A 12,426-nucleotide genomic window follows, 5' to 3' on the forward strand; every position below is an offset into this window, starting at 1 on the left:
GATAAGCCACTGAGCAGATTATTGTGAGAATAGAAAATATTAAGGAGAAAACAAGTGCATAAATATAGATATTATTTACTACAATGTAAAAAATAATGCACCGCACTGCATAGGATTAAAAATGCATTTACACTCCATTATGGTAACAGGTCCATAATTGGCTAGGCAAGGACACAATATTTGAAGTTTTGCCTCTGTGCACCACCACAGTGGATTTACCGGTAAATAAAAAAAGTAATAATCAACATGTGATTAAAGTGCAGACTTTCAGCTTTAATTCGTGAGATTTTACAAAAAATACATTTCATACATAGTTCCTGAATTTAAGAGGTTCAAAAATAACTGGACATTTAAACTGAAAAGGTGTTTCACGATCACATGAGGCCTGTCCCCATGTTATTTCATGACAACTGAAGCAGGCATAATATATGAAATTGTTTCCAAGTGTTGAATTTGCATTGTATAGCTTTTAATTAGGTAGGCCATCAGACTAAAAGTAGCTAAGTTTATGAGCAGCTAATGCAACAGTCGGGTGTATTAATTAAAAGAAAGCCAATTTTGTAACACCAAAAGGCCTGAAAAACCACAGAAGACAACTAAATTGCACGATGACAGAATTATTTCCTTGGTTAAGAAAAGCAGCTTCATAGCATCTAACGGAGCTCATGATTTGAAACATACTGCGTTATCTGTTCAACATGGTGAAAGGCGATGTTATAGCGTGGGTACGTAGGTCACTGATGTTTATTGATGATGTGACTGCTGACAGAAGTGTACAGGGCTATGCTCTCTGCTCAGACTCAGACAAATGCTTCAAAACCGATCCGACAGATGTCAATGCAAATCACTAATGAGTCAAAAAATACTGCAAAAGCAACCCAGGAGTTTCTTAAGGCAAAAAAACCCCATCAAGATAAAACTTAATGCAGAGAGACCTCCAAAAAAAAAAAGAGAAAAAAGCAGCACTTTAAGGCAGCTGCTGTTCTTACAAGTTCTAAAAACAATCCTCAAAATTGTGTCTGTCCAGTTAATTTTGAGCTTCTGAAAATAGCTTTATTTATTAAACATTTTTATTATTATTATTATTTATTAAACATTTAAACATCTTTAATCCACCTAAGAAAAGAAAGTCTGCACTTCAATCACATATTGATGTTTTGATTCAAAATCCACTGAGACGTTTACTTTGTCCAGCAAATTATGGACCTAACTGTATAATCTCAAAAGTGGAGCCACATACTAATATTATACTAATAAATACTGACCTATTAGTGTCATGTTGGCCCTTTTGCTGGCCTTGTTAACTGCTATTGCCCTGATGCCAGATAAAATGGCATTTTACCTATGCAGTGGCTGACCTTTAGCTGTTGTGATTTTGGCTGCATAGACTATCATTATAGTTGTTATGGAGTTGAAAGGCTTTAAAATAGTTCAGTTATTTTGTATAGGAGGTGTAAATGACAGCAAAAATAAAATAAACACACAAAAATATAATGACAGCAACTATCAGCTCATTAAACATTTTTATCATCCCAGAATTTCACGCTTAAAGTGCCTAAGAAGATATCTATTGTACTTGCTGTCTTGGTAGTGATATGTTTTCAGTTTCACTGACAGTGTTAACAATAAACATAACTAACATAATATGAAGCACATATTATTAATGTACAAAAAGCTGCTGAATAAAATATGAGCTGAAAACTCAAATCCAGAAGACTTGCAAGTGTTCACTGACAGAGAATGTCTCTAACAAAACCTCTTCTGCTTTTACTAGAGTCTGTGTTTTTAATTATTATCACCCACAACACATTATCACCCTCATTTCATTTGCTCTTTTTCGTCCGTTCTGCACTGTAGTTGTAATGTAGTAACAGGGATCAAATGACAGGAAGTATGAGTGTGATGCAGCACAATGCAACAGGGCAGTAAGAACGTCTTTGCTTTGAACATGCTTTTTTTTTTGGTTGTGTTTCCATGTGTTAACGTTATATGGCAAAAAAGTGTGTTGACACTTTCACATTATGCTTATATGTTATTGCTTTTCGGAATACAATTAAGAGCTTGGATGTACCACTGGAATTGCAACTACAGTAATGGGAGGATTTTTCATGAAGTTTTGAAGCCTGGCTGCTGGGATTAGCTCTTACTAATCCATGAGAACATTTGTGAGGTTGGCCAGTCTTGTTGTGTGATACGGGGTTGCTCACAGTCTGTGTTCAAATTAATTAGAGCAGTGTTTGATTGGGGTTTATGTCAAGCCTCTGTGGAAGCAGGTCCAGTTGCTCAACAAACAAACTGACTTGGTTTAGTGTGTCGTGCTGAAACAGCCTTTCCCAGCACTTAAAACAAAGTTGGACACTATTTGAAACATATTGGATTATTTTCCATTCATTTTAACTAAAAGACCAAAAATAAAAGACAAAGCAAAAAAGCAGACAAAAGTGACAAATAAAGTAAGAAAAACCCAACGCTTGAACTGAAAAAAACTGACGACATACAAAGTACTCCACTGGCACTCTTCTGGAAGATATTCCCTTAAATTGTGTTTTGATGATCACTATTCAGTGACTCTTTGTGTCCCATATATGGAGGCATCGTCAGTGTGGAAGAGGCCACTCCCATTAATATAGAAATGTTTCATCATAGATTAAAGGTAATCTTAGCTATTGTATTGTTTTGCAGTGTGTTTGCATTCAAGTACACAAGTGGAACAGAACCTTCCTGCCATCAAAAAGCCCCCAGCAGGATGGATACCTCTGAATATCTTACAAGAAGGGTTAAGGGTTTGTTTCTCTACATGTCCTTTGTCATTGTTAGTGTTACCAGGACAACATGCCTAGATGGACTAAAAAGCTGCAAGAACAACCAAGATAGAATTGTGGTATCTTTTTAAAAACATGTTTCCAAGGAAAAAAAACATACAGTGAACTTCAAATATGAGTGGCATTCCCATTTAATTCTACATTTAATTAACACAGAAAAAGTGCCAACTCATAAGTCATGGGAATCACAATTCTTTATTCTCTTAAAAGAAACTAGCCTCACAGTGTCTAACTAATACACCATAACATTAAACAACCCTTTGTCTGCAAGATATGTGCTTATTTTGTAAAATAATGTTTGTCAGTAGGAGATAATCTGGAACTACATAGTTTTTGCTCATTTTCCTGGCTGGTCTCTGAGAGGACAGATATGTGGCCACAAGGGTGAGCACTGAAGTCAGAATGGGCTTTCTGTCCATTAAGCACAACCAATGACCCAATTTTTACCCAAAAGATTACCCAAAATTTCTGTGTCTTCAAAAACTTCTAGAAACGTCTTAGCCGAAGAATATTGCCTCGTCCACATGGTGGCTGAATAGCAAATCCACATAACCTGCCTCTAGAGTTGCACCTTCTGGTCATCATGTGTCCATTTTGTAGCCCTTTGAAACTCAGGAAGTACTGGTAAACAAACTGTCTGAAGATCCCTGATCAGGTCTTGCTCTCTTAAAAGTTCAGTACACAGGCAAATAAAGGGATCCAGCTCTCAAATGATAGACGATAAAAAGTAAAGGACTTTCCACCATTTGTCACAGTAATAAACACTTACGTACAGTGCATACCCTGAATGCCTTACACAGATTTAATAGCTTCAGATAATTTGTAAGACCCATGATATGGAATACTGAAAATTCACTGGCAAGGATCTTTGTATATTTTATATGTAAGAAGGCCATGCTTTTAGAGATTACACGGTAACAATAAAAGATCTACTCTAATGCTTGTGATTTATCTGTGTAATATTAACTTCGCAGCTAATATTACTACCGTTTCATGAATGAGTGCAATAAAAAAAGACAGCAAGAATGATGACAGGACATGTAGCAAAGGGATGTTTAATGATTTCTTTGGACAATGAAATGCACATGTCCATTGTTGATGTAATACAAATAAGAGAATAAGAAATTTGACAACGCAGTGTTGTGTCAGCATTCCCAGTTCAATTTCGTGTCTTTTTGGACGTCAACTAAAAATTCAAAATGGAGCAGAACAAAATGTCTGGAGTGTCATGCAAAAAACTGACCAGTAGGGGGAGAGCCAGCTCTTGCAACAAAAAAGAAAAAGTGAGTCAACCTACACTGCCTACACTTTAGCATGAGTATGTGCTATGCCCTGTTCCACTCATATACCCTTGGCACTTGAGTTTCCATTTAAGAAACTGGAAACACGGAAACTATTCCAGTCCCATAGCCAAAGTGTCATGAGCTTATACAGAGATGAGGCATAGCATATCTGGAGTGAGCGGATGCAAACACAAACTTTTCTGAGAATGCACACACAGGCAACTGAATTCATGAGCAGATTAAATAATAATAACATTAAATAAAATCCTAATAAGATGAAACTAAAAGGTTGATGATCATTGCCACGTTGGCACAATATCAAATCCCTCGCAGCACCATTTATTATTGTAAATTACAGACGTCCACGCATGTTTAGATTGATCTCATTTTGGATGAATGTCACAAAAATGTGTCAAATGGCATAAAAAACAAACAAACAAAAACCCCCCAAAACAAACATTGTACCACAGTTCTTCATTTTCAAAAGGGGTGGGAGTTCTAGCTGCTAGAAAGGGTCGTAAAGGAATGGTGATTTCAGAGGAGTCAAACTGACCCCTTTCGTTACATCACCGAACCTTACTAAAAAGTCCTTTTCCTTATAGAAGAACACCATGTAGGCCTGGAGTCCTATGGAATATTTGGCAAAGGATCCAAGATTTTGGCCCAGAGGCTGTATAATAAATATTCCATCCATAGTGGTTTTCACTGTTGAGCTTAAGTGTTCAACCTGAGATTCTTGTTATTTTAAGGAAAGTTAGTTCATAGAAGAACAAAGAAAACCCCAAAACATTCATCCTTCATGCTAATAAAGTCCTACTGGAAATGTTGATTAAATAACTTAAGACTGGGTACCTACTGCATTGCTTGTTCTAATAGGATTTTATTATTGCTATGCTATTCCATTTTCTTTCCAGAAGCAAGGAAACCCCCACCCTCACACACAAGTCTGGTTGAATGGGAATGCCATATCAAGTGGTGAATGTCTTGGTCCCCCTACATCGCATGAGGATGTAGTGAAGGTCAGAATGATTAGGATAACAAAAGGTGGGCAAACTTGATCTGAGGTGAATGGAAAGTGCAGTGATCAAGTCAACATGAGCTGCAAACGCATACATTTCATACATTCCACTTTTTCCTCACTGGCTGGGCGATCCTTCCTCATATCCCTTACCAAAAACTAACCAAAGTAAGACTTTAAGAATGGGTATCCACAGACTGTGTAATATGCACTGGTGAAAAGAAGAGGAAGATAAATGGGGAGTGAATGATTGCATCAAGTGCTAATATATCATGACAGTAAATGTACTCGATCTATAAAAAACTACCTTGGTACTGAACACTGACCTCTTTCTAACAAATAATCTGGTATACAACATTTACAAAATGAACATTGTAATAGTGTGATATTTATAATATATATGCTACTGCCTTCCTCTGGTTCTCTGCATTTTAAACCTCTGAGTACACTAACGCCATCTTATAATTCTTACACAGTAAAGCGTACACACCACACCCAACGAGTGGCAGCCAAATACAAAGAGAGAGAACAGGAAGACTCTGTGGACAGTGAGTACACCTGCATGTGTGTCCTGAGTGTGTGTGGATGGTCGCTCAGCTCGTAAACCTGGCAGCCGCAACTTGCCGGTAGACTCAGCAGTGAAGGGAGTTTTTAAGAGAGTAAACTTCTGGGATACCAAGATTCTTCAGCTCACAAGGTACAGGATGTCCTTATCGAAGATACTTGCACATTTAAGACAGTCTTGAAATACTTTAGGAGATAATAATAATTATTATAATATCAATAATAACAATAGTATTTAACATCTGTCAAGGTTACTTCTGTCCCATGGCAGCAGGTTGGTGATCTGCATTTTTCTTGATTATTTGTGATCCCCACATATCTCCTGTGCAGCTATGAGGGATTGGCCTCTGTGCTGTGCATCCAATATATATATATTTTGTGTGTGTCTCAGATTTGTGTTGTGTCAATGAATGTCTGAAGTGCGTTAGCAATTTTTTGATCGGTGCTGGTTTGCTCTCAGAGGCGGGTCTGGGCCTCGGGGACGTAGATTTCGATGCTGTCAGCACTTTCTGTGGCGGAGTTCTGTCGTACTGATGCCGCACGCTTTGCTGCCATCAACCTTTTTCTGGCTTCTTGCCGCTGCTTGTCTGCAGCAGAGTCCACGCTCTTGTCCTTCTCTGCTGACAGCCGCGGCTTACTCTGCTTCTTTGGCACAGATGATGGAAGCTGCTTGTTTTCATCCTGAGGAAATTATGTCAAGAGGGGAAAAGAGTGAGATATGGTGTGGCACTAGCAAAACACACTTCCAGTAGTGATGATTAAGTGTCATATGTAGTCCATTAAGCACTTAGGAAATAATTTAAAATCCTCCAGGCTTGCATTTACAACTGAAATTAACACTCATTATTGATCAAGCTGTCAATTAAATTAAAATGTCAGAAAATTCTGAAATATCTTCAACTTCATTTGGCTTAATGAGCCAACTATCCAAAAAAAACAATGGTGTCCAATTTCTAGCCATTTAAAACAGAAAAATTCACACTGCTAAGGAGCTGGCACCAGAGAACATTTAGCAGTTTTACTTGAAAAACTACCAAAGAAATATTATGCTGATTAACTTTTTGCTGAATGACTAATTATGACAACTCTACCCATGGCACCAATCTAAAAATCTCAAGTGAAACAAAAATGTAAGGTACCCAACATCACCTTCTTCTCAGGAAGCTGCCAGTTGTTGGCTTTAAGTTGGTAGAGCTCATCAAACTTCATACTGATGTCTTCTATCGAGAGCTGTAGCAGATCCCAGAACCCTGCAAGGTCCTGCGATGTTGGTCGTGGGTTGGCATTTATATTCTAGGGAAAGGAAAGTGAGACAGATGAATAGATTTGGACCAAACAGAGAAAATTAGTCACATCCTTACCCACACAAATACTTCCCGGGCAGCCTGCCTTTAAGCAAATAGATGAAAATAAAATACATTTGACGCCAATCAACAATTAGAATATTGCAGTAGGACAAGTGAACAATCGTGTAAGATCGGTGTGAAGTTTGCATTTCTGCTTGAAACTTTCCTAATTAACATAAAATAATGAGATCTCACTTTACGTAGGTCAAATAATGGAAAACAAATGATCTTTTACAATTGGGCAACAAAAGAAGGACAGCAAACACACACACACTCAACAGGACATAATGAAGCCACTCACCAAGTTCTCATTACAGAGCCCTCTGAACTGCTCAAACTTCTGTGATATGAGGAGCTGAGCACTCCCTACTGCACTGCGGATCGTCCCCAAAACTACAAAGACACAAATATGACAAACCCTTAACAAGCAAACAAACATTTCCAGTTAGAATAAAAAGACACATTAGAAACAAACTTTGAGTTTTAGAGTTAATACACGAGTCTTTTTGCATGTCTGAGTTCAAGTACATAAAGGGTCAAGACGTGAAGATGTGTGATGCAATGTGTTTACTAACAATTACCATTTAACCTTGCTTGACAGTAAATAATTTTCTTACAAGTATTTTATAAACTCTTTTATAGCGTTGACAACAAAAGATTCTTTCAGTCATGTATTTGCATGTAAATGGAAATTCATAATTCAGGTCCACAGAGAGTAGGAGGAATGATTATCTGAAGGAGCCTACACTGCTCATCTGCTTCTTGCTCATTCATATTTAAGGCATTGCAGAGATTGATCTACTTAAGAGCCTGAGTGGTATTTTGGGACATGAATAAGTGAAATGAGTCTGCAGTGGCTCTGTTATAGCTAAACTAATGCTTACCCTGCCCCTGTCCTCTCTAATAAGCTGTAGTACTGTGAATCAATGGCAGTAATGACTGTCATGCTTTGTCTCTGTGTCCTTAATCAACAGGGATGAGACCTGACCTAGTGTCCTGTCGGTGAACTTCACTAACAAGCACAGCAACTCAATTCTTCTTGGCAATTAACTGATAGCAGATTTCTTTCAATTTTTATACAACTGTGGCTCTTTTAAAAAAAAATAAACATCTTTCTTTGTAGCACATTAACATCTAACGTTGAAAGATACTCTTGAAATCAACCTAATATGCTTAGTTTTTTAATAATTTCATTTCAATTTTTCATTACTAGTTGAGGATTCAAGCCAAATGTTCAAAATGTAAAAAAACAAGTACCAAGTAAATACTGTGCGTAAACACAGCACTTTCTTACATGTGTAAACTGACATTAATCTCACATGCTGTGGGATTTATCTGGCCCTTGATCTGTTTTGCACTTGAATGACAACAGAGATAGTGCTGATCTGCATGGGTGAGTGAGAGGGAGTAAGAGCGACAGAAGCGATAACACCAGTCTGGAAAAGGCCCAACCCTGATTTGCATGTTGCGTGGGAAAATTAAGACAGATTGCAAAGGGATTTGTGATCTGGCCAACAGACAGGCATACAGCATATGTGGCAAAGGGCAAATGAGATTATTATATCTTATCTGAAAACAGGACACATGACAAAAGTAAAATGGGGCCTATGTAAATGTGCTGATAGCCACCTTATCCATTTCTGTCACCTACCCTCCTCTGAGAGCTTGTTGTCTTTGGTCTCCTGCTCCATCTGCTGACACCATCCCTCCATGCGGCCTGTTTCAGCCTGCAGTAGCTTCAGAAACCAGTTGCCGTCTCTGAGACATGCTGGCGTGGTAGGCTGAACAGCATCTCCCTGGCTGCTGCAGTTTCCAGACTCGAGGCTGGGATCTGGAGGCGGCAACGAGGAGGGGTCTAAAGCTGGGTCGAGAGTCTCTGGGGGTGAGATGGATATCCTGGATGGTGCTGAGTTGTGTTTAAGTGGCTGCTGCTCCATGGCTTTGTCCCGTCCGTTCGGCGCAGTATTCACCGTCTGACTGTTGGCGCAGTTGGTTGTGTTGTTTTCTATGGGTGCGGCATCCTTAGGCTCCTGAGGCTCAGTCTCTGTATTTTGTCTGGAGGCCATGCTGCTGTCCCGGCTGAGACTGCAGACACATGCATAAATATCAGCTTCTGACAAACTTCAACAAAAAAGACAATTAAGTGATGGGGCAAACATGTTCCACAGTAACAGATCTAGGTCAGTGCATTTGACTGACAAGACTGTGGCAGCTGATTGTGCATTATCATTTACTGCAAAGACTCGGAAAGATAGCATTGAGGATGTGACAGTACAGATATTAGCAACAAATCAGGTATACAACATGAAAGCTTATCAGACAACTGGCTTCACAGATAATGAGCAGGAGAAAAAGAGTGGACTGTCAAACAAATGTGATTACGGGAAATTACAGTGTTCTGCAAAAGTTTAAATGGCCTCTTTCTCACTATGTTCAGCTCACTACAGTCAAAACAAGAGTAAAAATCCATCAATCAGAGCGCTATGCTGCTGCCAGGCTGACTGCTGAATTACCTTAGCCACTCACTGCTGTATAGGCTGCAGATGCACGAGCAACAGAGATGAAATAATGAGATAGTAAGTGCATGCAGTTAGGAAGGGAAAAGTACAAGAGCTACAGCACATTAAAACCAGGCCTGACAGTAGAGTTAAAAAAAACAAACACCACCACCAGAATACCATTGTTTTAAAGCCAATAATATAACTATAGCACATCTATAGTGCCTATTTAACATTATCCAACCCTCCCCATCTTGTACTGCAAAAACAGGTGTGACCCATCTGGGCATATAAAATGGACCTCTGCAGGAAGCTGATCAATGAAACTCAAATCAAACCACTAATGACAAAAATTAGAAGATGTAAAAATTAACATCTTCTGTCACAAAAATCTATTTTCTTTCTTTATTGTGTTTTACAATTATAATTATACTTCTACATCAGATCTACCTAGTAACTTCAGGTTCCAGTGTAGGAATGAAAGCAATTTCCAGTTACCTCATAAATTAGGACATAAATTTACCACAGAACTCTACATCAGGCTTAAGCCTGGAAACATGAGTGTATACTTACGGCCTGCCGTTTTCAACTTGAACTCCGATTGACTGAAACTTAAGAGGTTTAGCCAGCAGCAGGGGTTCTTCTCTTGGAACTGGCAGAAGACAATCAACCTGAAAAATGAACAACACAATATATCAGTGAAATGCAACTCGGTTTGTCTGTCTGTCTCTGCTTGATTATATCTCCAGCAACAACAACAACAAAAAAAAGAAACTTACTTGAATTCCAATAGAGGAAAGTTTCCTCTTGGGTGCAGTCGGGGGCTGCTCTAGAGTGGTACCACTGCTTAGGGTGTCATTTTGGGACTGAGTATATGTGGAAGTGGTACTTGTAGCAACAGTAGTGGTTGTGGTGGTGGTAGTTGGGAGGTCACGGGGGGCTGGAACAGGAGGTATGGAGCCTGCAGATGGTGCTGGGGTTGCAGCAGGGACAGGCGCTGGTGGAGGCTGGGTCCCCTTAGCCAGGCTACCCGTGCGTATGCTACAGAGGCTGTCAGAGGAGTTGCTCCGTCCTGACTGGCTGTTGACCTCACTGCCACGGTCCTGCTGGTCAAGGTATGTGTCTTGGGCTGACTCGGTGCTGCTCTGTAATGTCACTGAGATGAGGGGCTTGGAGGTGGTACGGGGAGGGACTGGAGGTGGAGCTTTCCTATTGCTGACTGCTGACAAAAAAAGAACAGAAAAAAAAAGAAAACAAAAAGAATGAAAACATAAGGCTTAGAAAGGGAATCCTGCACTTTGTCACATAAGACTACTGAAACAAAGCACGACTAAGCCAGCCCTAAGCCAGCTGGTGTGTACCAAATGCCAAAACATAAAACTATTAACATGGCTATCTGAAAAACAAACGTGTACCTTGCCCTTATTGCTGTCTCTATTGGGCCGTACTAAAAGCTACCTCTATGCTTACAGTAATGTACTTCTGTTGGTGGCTGTGTTCCATTGACGTCAGCCTGTCTCTGGAGATCTTCCTTTATATGCCACACCTTCACAGGCCTTTTGCTCTGGGGACTGTCAGGCAGACAACTCTGCCTTCTCTAGTGATATTCAGCTCAACAGTTCTAGGTCTTATGGATCCAGGAACTGAGGGTAGCAGTCTATTTTTGAGCTTTTGTTTGTGTTTTCATCCCATTTGAAGTACAGATTAGTCATATAAATAAAGTTATCCTGTTGCATTTTGCATTTTTTCCCCAGTCATGCTTGACATGTTTCAGTAAATGTATGAATAGGAAAGGAAGCAGGAAAACATTCAAAACTTGACTGGCTATCTGTGTGTGTGATGTTTTTCTTTTGTTTCCACAGCATAACAAAAAGGAATCAAACAATTGTATTTTATTCCCCTCCTCCACTTGCTCTGTTCTTTCAACTACCATTGAGCCTCCCTCTTTCATTTGTTCTCAATACATTCAGCTTTGTTAGACCAATCAGCGACAACTGGCCTTGTAAACACTATATCGGCAGCAACATGCATAGATACGTAGAATTTGGTCCTTATCATCATTTCCTCCTATGGATTTTTGGCTACTAGTTCTTAATTTTTCAAATCAAACAGGATAGAATGGATCAGAGAGAAACTCCACCGACGACTAGTGTTTTCAATAATGACTAGGGATGGGTACCGGTGTCGGTTCTGACATAAACGGTAGTAACCAGACCGAAAAGCAGCGCACATTTCGGTGCTTTATTTCGGTGCTTTTTTTTCCTGAGCTGTGATACACTTTAGATTCTAGCCAATCATTTTACGTTTCCGAGGATAGTAGGCGGGGCCAGGTACGTACGTTCTGTTAGAGCAGAGCTACAGATTAAAAATGTCCAAGGCGAAGCGGTCAAAAGTCTGGCTGTACTTCATAGCAAAATATGCAAACTCAGCAGCCTGCAACAAGTGCTTTAAGCTGATACTGTGATACTGTCAAAGGAGGTAACACCTCAAATCCGATGAAACACCTGGCGACGCATAGCGTTTTTTTTAAAAGCCCAGAAATGCGCTGTATTTGATAGCTTGCTGCGAGACCTCACACCGAGCGCATCTACTGCGGGTGGGTTGCCTGTTATACAACATCCCCCAAAAACACGAAGAGGAGAGTCCTGGCCCCTAGCCCTGCCAGTGTAGCAGAAATGATGACGGATGATGGTGGCAGCAGCCGTTCTTCTCTGCGTGAGTAGCTAATTTACGTTGAGTAGGCTAACCACGTTATTACATTAATGCATGTAAGGTGAACTAGCAAACATCATCATAGCTACATGCGGCTGTCTTCTTGTTTGATGGCAGATACTCCCTTCACCCTGGCTAAAAAGGCTAAAATGACCAAAGAAAAAGTGGAAAACAGTTAAACAT

General features: G+C 39.7%; 1 protein-coding gene across 6 annotated transcripts in view; it reads right to left on the reverse strand.

Annotated features, from left to right (window-relative positions):
- Positions 1 to 256: 256 nt before the first annotated feature.
- The window catches only part of dlgap4a (discs, large (Drosophila) homolog-associated protein 4a), a 101,416-nt gene continuing 89,246 nt past the window's right edge, over positions 257 to 12,426 (reverse strand). For 3 of the 6 annotated variants that reach the window (XM_085258634.1, XM_085258633.1, XM_085258630.1), the window contains exons 7-12: positions 10,311 to 10,750; positions 10,105 to 10,202; positions 8,685 to 9,118; positions 7,335 to 7,426; positions 6,837 to 6,980; positions 257 to 6,368 (exon numbers count right to left, since the gene is read on the reverse strand). In XM_085258634.1, the coding sequence (XP_085114760.1) occupies positions 6,144 to 6,368; positions 6,837 to 6,980; positions 7,335 to 7,426; positions 8,685 to 9,118; positions 10,105 to 10,202; positions 10,311 to 10,750 (1,433 nt within the window). In that variant the 3' untranslated portion in view covers positions 257 to 6,143. Of the gene's footprint in view, positions 6,369 to 6,836; positions 6,981 to 7,334; positions 7,427 to 8,684; positions 9,119 to 10,104; positions 10,203 to 10,310; positions 10,754 to 12,426 lie in introns of all 6 variants that reach the window. The other 3 variants (XM_085258632.1, XM_085258635.1, XM_085258629.1) reach the window with 1 other exon arrangement.

Source organism: Mchenga conophoros, linkage group LG20, assembly GCF_057382185.1.
Source record: "Mchenga conophoros isolate Kocher_MC1m ecotype Shallow Benthic linkage group LG20, M_conophoros_male_GT1.1, whole genome shotgun sequence".
Lineage (NCBI taxonomy): Eukaryota > Metazoa > Chordata > Actinopteri > Cichliformes > Cichlidae > Mchenga > Mchenga conophoros.